The sequence below is a fragment of the Triticum dicoccoides genome, chromosome 5A (assembly GCF_002162155.2).
Source record: "Triticum dicoccoides isolate Atlit2015 ecotype Zavitan chromosome 5A, WEW_v2.0, whole genome shotgun sequence".
Lineage (NCBI taxonomy): Eukaryota > Viridiplantae > Streptophyta > Magnoliopsida > Poales > Poaceae > Triticum > Triticum dicoccoides.
This window is the reverse complement of record NC_041388.1, coordinates 416,139,955-416,147,254: the sequence shown is the minus strand read 5'-3', so window position 1 is coordinate 416,147,254 and position 7,300 is coordinate 416,139,955. Positions and strand designations below refer to the sequence as shown.

Below are 7,300 nucleotides of genomic sequence, written 5' to 3'. Positions count from 1 at the left end.
TTTCCTGTCAGAGGTCTTATGTGGCTAGTGCTAATGATCTCACATGTAGTGTTGTTTAGGGGGGTAGACACTAGTGTTGGACAGTGAAAACACGTAATTCATATTTCTGCGTCAAATAGTCGAGGCTATGCACACCCCAATTGTTATATGGGCCGACCTACTGAGCGCGCGAGCCACCGATTCTGGGAATCTTTTAGAAGGTTCACGAGCCAATTGTGTCTTCCTTTTTTTTTCTTTACCAGATTTCTTTTAGTTCTTCTTTTTAAACTACTTTTTTAAAAACTAAATATATAAACAGATTGTCTGAAATTTCCCCCAAAATTTCTTGTTTCCAAAAATTGTTCAGAATTTTTTAAAATCTTTGCGTTTTCAAAATATGTTCAAATTTTCAAAAGTATTATTTTTTGGAAAATGTTCGTATTTATAAAAAATCAAATTTTCAAAAATTGTTTGTGTATTTTCAGAAAAGTTTATAATTCCAAACATTATTCGCCTTTTTAACAAAATGTTCGTGTTTTAAAAGGTGTTCACGTTTTAGAAAATTGTTCCGAATTTAATAAAGTATTCATGTTTTATATTTTTCTTCTTCTGTTGGGGGAGAATAAAAAGGTCGGATGAACTTGTAGCCAGTTCACTACAACAGCCGAGCTACTACTGCATTAAAGGGCCGGCCCAGTCAGGAAGGCCCGACTGTGCGTTGCCCCGCTATCGGATGAAGTGAGCGGCATATAGGACCTCGAAGACATGTGATGAAATCATCTATATCTATCTATTTATATATATCAATATAAATAGACCCAAAAGGATGGATCCAACAAATGCTAAATATCAAACCAGATCAATCCAATGACTCAGCCTGCTTCAAGGACGAGCGCTCAACATGTTTATCGTGCCGTTAATATCATACAAAATATCAATTTCAATGCTAATCACAAAATCAACACGCAAATAATATCCTACTTAATATTTTACATGCAATTAATATACTGTATAATATCAAAATGCATTGCACATATGAATTTACTAGTCAAGCAAGAGAAGCGAATCAACCTGTGGTTAAGTTGGTTAGGTGGACAGTGATATCCTCAACCCAGCTGGGTTCAAATCCTGGTGCTCGCATTATTTCTGGATTTATTTCAGAATTTCCGGCAATGCGCTTTCAGCCTTTCAGTGGGAGGAGACATTTCCATCGACAACGAGGCGCTGCTCAAAAAATAGTCAAGCAAGAGAACTATCAAGCAGAAAAAGACCTAGCTTCCCACTCAGCTACAACCGGGTCCATGGCTCCACACCACCGACAAAAAAGGCCCACGAAACGGGCCAGCTAACGCATCCTAGCTCACCTTGAGAGAACCGAGTTAAAATTGATGTGGGAAATCAAATCACTGGCCTCAACTGCTTCTAGTGATATGCGCTCAGTATAGACACATCGATTTAAGTGACACTTAATATGAAAAGAAGGTGGTACAGAGTATTTCCTCCGTTTTTATTTAGTCCGCATATTAGCTTTAATCAAAGTTAAGCTTTGTAAATTTTGACCAAATATATAAACAAAAATATTAACATATACAATAACAAATTATACCATTAGATTTATTATTGAATGTACTTTCACATCATATAGATTTCTTATAGGAAATGTTTGTATTTTTTTAAAAAAAATTGGTCAAACTGTACAAAGTTTGACTTCAGTCAAGTCTAATATGCAGAGTAAATAAAAACGGAGGAAGTAGAGGATTATGAGCATAATTGGTTTCTATCAACATTTGACTTACCAAATTAATGCCAACTATTAGCAATACCGAGACTTGCCAACTATTGACAACTTTGTGTAAAATAGACAAAACAACTCGTAACCAACCAAGTAGTTGCCAATATTTGGCACAATGCCAAATATTGGCATGCCAATTTTTGGCAGCAAACCACGACAGCCACCGCTCCATCCATCTATGAAAAGAAAATCAAACAACTGAAGAATAGAAAATGCCAGAAACAAAGAGGATACCAGAGAGGGTGTCATGCCTAAAGCACGGTAAATTACGAGCGAACGAGTACTCCAATATGCAAATCAAAAATGTGCCTAAGCAGTTCAGCAGAAATCAAGCTGAAGTAAAATGTGCTGCGAAACTGAAGCAGCACACCACCGCCGAATAACCCGCACCTATCCACGACACCGAGGGAGAGGAGCAACTGATCCCCGACGCCCCAAATGGCGCCTCCCCTCCTCCTCCTCCTCCTCGTCCCTCTCGTCGCCGCCACCGGACCGTGCGCCCACCCGGCCCACCCGAGCCAGCCGGCGTCGTGCGCCGCGGAGCCCGTGCTGGCGCCGGAGCGCCGGGAGGCGCACGGCGGGGGCCGCATCCTGGACATCACCCACTACTACCAGGAGGACATGCCCTCGTGGGAGTCCGGCGCCGGGGTGGGCCAGTTCCTCTGGCTGCCCGCCTCCATGCGCAACGGCTCCCTCGCCAACAACTCCGAGATGCGGATGCCCACCCACACCGGCACCCACGTCGACGCCCCCGGCCACGTCTTCCAGCACTACTTCGACGCTGGCTTCGACGTCGACACCCTCGACCTCGACGTCCTCAACGGTGAGCTCACCCCGCCGCCGCCGCCGCCTCCTCCTCCCCTTTTTTCCTTTTTTTATTCCATAGCAATTTCCGTAGTACTACTAACAGTGAAGCGGTGGCCGTTCCGAACGTGTCCGTCTGTTGGATGTTTGCGTTGCCAGGCAGAGATTGGGTTACATGCTATCGGAGGCCTGTAACAAATTGCTGTGTGAACTCGTTTTTTGGGATTGAGATTTGTCTGAATTGAACGACATGTCTTCAATGCAGATGTTGCAAGTTAGGCAGATTATGGCAACTCTACTCTGCTGCTTCGTTACTCTTCTCGTTGGGAGATTGAAGGCCGTCGGCAGAACATCTATAACATGATCGCCCAAAAAATATTTCCTGTGAAAGCCATTCCGTTCACTAAAATATACCACCTGAAAATTCCTGGTGAGAGTGAGAGTGAGACTAGCTCCATAGGGAACTTTTAGAAATATCACATTATTCTGGGACAGAGGAGGGAGGGGTACTGGAGAAACTGAAAAGGTTGCTATGTCATGGTTCCTTACTTTCTTGATTAAAAGTGTTGATACCATCCAGTCTATAAGAGCTCTGTTCCAGTGCTTCAAACATTTTCTTACTTAGTCGGCTAAATTTCCATGTTAACTGTTGTTGAGTAACATAAGCCTTTTTTAAGCATTGTGTGTACACGATCATAGCTCACTCCTCAGGCTTGCAAAAATGAGTGATACTGCATATTGAACATGCCATTATTGGAAGAAAAGGCATTATGTAGCATACGATGTGTACATCTGAATCGTTACTCACAGGGTTACAATTAGAGGTACGTACACGTATATGCAATTGTTTTATACCGTTCTAACAACTGATTTTGTGTTATTAGGTCCTGCACTGCTGGTTGATGTTCCAAGGGATGAAAATATTACTGGTAAATTTTGTATTGTTCATGCCAACCGCTTATTTGTTAGTGTCGTAAAAAGGCTAGTGTTGTTTACTTAGCCTAACTATTTGCTTGCTGTGGATTATTATGTTGATTGAGTGTGATTGGCTAAGTCATTTGTGGCCAACAAATAGGTGGTCAGACCTTATGCAAGTTTTAGAAAAAGCACGAGTCTATGAAAGGTGGGCTACATGACCAAGGAAATGTGTCAAAGAAGTCAAACTTGTATAAAACAATTGATTTTGTATTTAGCTACTGGCGACAGGAAGTAAAACTTGTCTAACTAATGTTTGGCGAAGTCTGATTTAATACCTTAATATCTGTTTAATTAGACATGGAATCTGCATATTGAATTGATCTATCATTGCAGCTAAAACGATGGAATCTTTGCATATTCCTAAAGGAGTTCAACGGGTACTTTTTAGAACATTAAACACTGACAGGTAATGAATCTTAACCCAATTGTCTGCTCATTTGTGGTAATCATGCTTACAGATTTTTGATGTGAACACCTTTTCATGTTACGCTCAGACAAACATCTAGTGCAAACTAAAATTTAAGTGCCATCATTCGAACTTCATGTTCAAAAACCTTTTGCCATACTTAACAAAGGAAAGGACTAGATCCAGGAGGCCTTAGCATCACATAAGTGGGTAACTTTCTGAGTAACCTCGTTGCATGTTCGAAAACCTAGCCTTCTTAAGACCCTCCGCTTTATCTGCCATCCAAAACTCTGTGTGTGTGTGTGTGTGTGTGTGTGTGTGTGTGTGTGGATGTTTACACTCAAATTATATTTAGCATTTGATACGGCTCTGTACCTATTTTGAATGATTTGACACAGTGTTTATTGTTGACTTATATTATGTCTGATATTCGGAAAGAGGTTGAGCTGAGATATTCATCAACAATACATGAACCAACTGCTACGAAGTAACTATGAGAAGTAATTTGTTTTCTACTTCCTATATGGTAGTATATGGCCTCTGTCTTCTTGTGGTCAGAAAGAAAATAGTTTGCTCTAGAAGATCTGGGGTGCTTTAAATTCTGACGATTTACATTACTCCCTTGCCACTTCGCCTAGCAAATTGATAGAGGATTTTGTTGTATAGAAAATGCCAATCCAAAGGTGTGCATCTACTGCAAAAAAGCATCTTTGGTAGATGCAAACAAGTGATGTTTGCTTTCTTTTTTTCTCGAACACGCGCCAACCGCATGTCACTTTGTATTAGAGTGATGATTACTTTGTTGCATGATTGCATCCTCGGTTAGGGAAAAACTTCAAATAATTCCCTTGATGCCACCGAATTTGTCTTCATTGCAATTTGTATCCATCCAGAAGATACGGTGACTGCACCTTGAATGGGTACATTGCATACCTACTTATCCTTTTGTAGACAAGACATCTTCAGCGGGATGGACCTTTCACTTATCGATATATCTATCGGGCATTTTCAGCCTTCTAGACCCCCCCCCCTTTCTGCTATTTGAGCAACCAAAGTGCATAATATTCATTGACCGGAGCCTTGGCGTGTATTTTCAGGGCCCACCTTTATCAATCTGGGAATATGTAAAATGAATGAGCAAACCAGCAGAACCAGTAATTTTTTCCTGTATCTGGCTTCCTTCGGCCTAATCACGTGCTTTTGGATTCGTACAACCCCTCAATAGTTTTCTCTATAGAACATCTTGTATCCTCTGTTTTAATCCATTATGCAATTTCTTGAAGTAAATTAATGCGCCAAGTGCTTTACTATGCCGAACTGTAGAGCGAAATGTGACAAATTGGGAAAGTAAATTCAGTTACTGTTGTCATGCAGGAACCTAATGTGGAAGAAAGAGTTTGACACAAGCTATGTGGGTTTTATGAAAGATGGTGCCCAATGGTTGGTAGACAACACGGATATTAAGCTTGTCGATGAGTTCCAACGACCTTTGCATCCTTTTATGAGGTCCTTAATTGTATCTATGACACTAGTATTTTACTTAGTTCTGTATGCAACTATGTTAAGTTTGTGCACTTGATTACTGTCTGGGTCTGTGTGTCATTGGTCTGAAATATAGTGGTTTCTGTTTGCACCATTAGCATTTTGCATACCTGGATTGGAAGCGTCATGTTTTGACGCATCCAGTGCTCCACACACCATGCACCCTGTCATTCCATAGCCCCTGGACCATGGTCTCATTATCATTGTATTCCTTCTGCTCCATCCAATTCCTTTTTGCCATTTGTGTTCCTGTTAGTTGCTCCTTACGCATCAGCCCTTCAGTACAAACTTCTACATCTTGGACAGGTTAAATGATTTGTCCTGCATTAACTCTTCTATTTATATTTATCTCTTCACGTTTATTCTCAAAAAAGAAACTTTTGTTGTCATGTTTTTGCAGGAATAGACTATTTGTCCGTTGCAGCTTTCGATGACTTGATCCCTTCACATTTAGTTTTACTTGAAAACCGGGTACGAAGATACTTCTTTGGAATAATTTTGTTTAGTTCATATTTACTGTATTTGATTATGTTTGCGTTCTTTTCTCTCTTTTCTTATTGTACCTTCTGTTTTTGCCCTGTGCTCCGAACTTCATTTTCCTTGCGTTTCCAGTAATCTGAACAAGCAGTCTCCAACAGTAATTTTAAACGAAGAATCGGATGTTCACTAGTAAAATGAAGAATATTTGAGCCATATTGTCGATATTGATCCACGAAAGTAGTGAAGTCCTTATCAAGAGCAGCGTGATTAATGATTCGTTGAAGGAGGTCCTTCTATGTTACTTCTTCCCTAGATGACACTCCTCTTCCCTACCCTCGATGGATTAGGACCGTTAAAATTCCTGGTCGACCTTTCTAATTTTGGGGTCAGTGACAAAAAAAATTGTGGCCTCTCAACATGCCTGTTGGCTCACATTGATCTAACAAGTTTCGAAGAGGCCAGCTAGAATCTTTGTACCTGTGTTCTTTCATATGGAGTATTACTCCGTGCGGGTACTTGGCACTAGCCACCACGCTGGGCATCATACAGTTGATCTCTAGACGGATAAAACACCATATACCTGATATTTTGCTGTTCTTTGGTTCCTTTCAGGATATCATTCTTGTGGAGGGCCTCAAACTGGAGAATGTCATACCTGGGATATACTCGTTGCATTGCCTGCCACTTCGGTTGCGTGGAGCTGAAGGTTCGCCGATCAGATGCATCCTTATAAAGTGAAAGACATTTGCATCCCGCTGCGGCGGTTTAGTTTGATACCGCAAGCACTTATATATAAAAATAGAATGTGTATAGCAGCAAAACTCGTGTCTTTGATACCAGAGGAGTACTGTCATGTGTCCAGAAACATGGTGGCACTTCGATGCTTAGTAAGGAGCGACAAACGGCTAGGGATGCAAATGTGTAGCCTCTAGGGTACCCTCCGAACCTTTAGTTGGGCTATAGAAGGGATGGATTACAATACAAACCGCAATGTTCGGTGGTACCAAAATACCAAATGAATCATGCTACATTGAAGAGTGTAGTTGAGTGATCACTATTGTAGTAGTACTCCCTCCGTTTTTATTTACTCCGCATATTAGCTTTGGTCAAAGTCAAACTTTATAAACTTTGACAAAGTTTGTAAACAAAAATATTAACATTTTTTTTGCGAATAAACAAAAATATTAACATATACAATAAGAAATCAACACTATTAGATTCATTATCAAATGTACTTCCACATAGTATAAATTTGTTATGGTAAATATTTATATTTTATTCTATAAACTTGGTCAAACTTTAGGAAGTTTGACTTCAAT

General features: G+C 40.4%; 1 protein-coding gene across 2 annotated transcripts; it reads left to right on the top strand.

The window, feature by feature from the left end:
* The first annotated feature begins 2,154 nt into the window (after window positions 1–2,154).
* Window positions 2,155–7,092, top strand: LOC119301933 (cyclase-like protein 3). Of its 2 annotated transcripts, none has more exons than XM_037578939.1 (6): window positions 2,155–2,594; window positions 3,460–3,504; window positions 3,887–3,959; window positions 5,334–5,465; window positions 5,902–5,972; window positions 6,594–7,092. In XM_037578939.1, the coding sequence occupies exons 1-5, from the start codon at window positions 2,210–2,212 to the stop codon at window positions 5,933–5,935; spliced, it is 669 nt and encodes a 222-aa protein (XP_037434836.1). In that variant the 5' UTR covers window positions 2,155–2,209; the 3' UTR covers window positions 5,936–5,972; window positions 6,594–7,092. The 2 variants fall into 2 exon arrangements, with proteins under 2 accessions (XP_037434836.1, XP_037434834.1); XM_037578937.1 differs by having other exon boundaries at window positions 2,158–2,594; window positions 5,334–5,431; window positions 6,594–7,068.
* The last annotated feature ends 208 nt before the right edge of the window (window positions 7,093–7,300 follow it).

What these genes read in the sequence shown, in the direction of transcription:
- LOC119301933 (XM_037578937.1), top strand. Translation starts at nt 2,210, where the DNA reads ATGGCGCCTCCCCTCCTCCTCCTCCTCCTCGTCCCTCTCGTCGCCGCC. An exon ending in AAGGGATGAAAATATTACTG is followed by an intron (nt 3,505 to 3,886) that starts GTAAATTTTGTA and finishes CTATCATTGCAG; the next exon opens with CTAAAACGATGGAATCTTTG. An exon ending in TAGTTTTACTTGAAAACCGG is followed by an intron (nt 5,973 to 6,593) that starts GTACGAAGATAC and finishes GGTTCCTTTCAG; the next exon opens with GATATCATTCTTGTGGAGGG.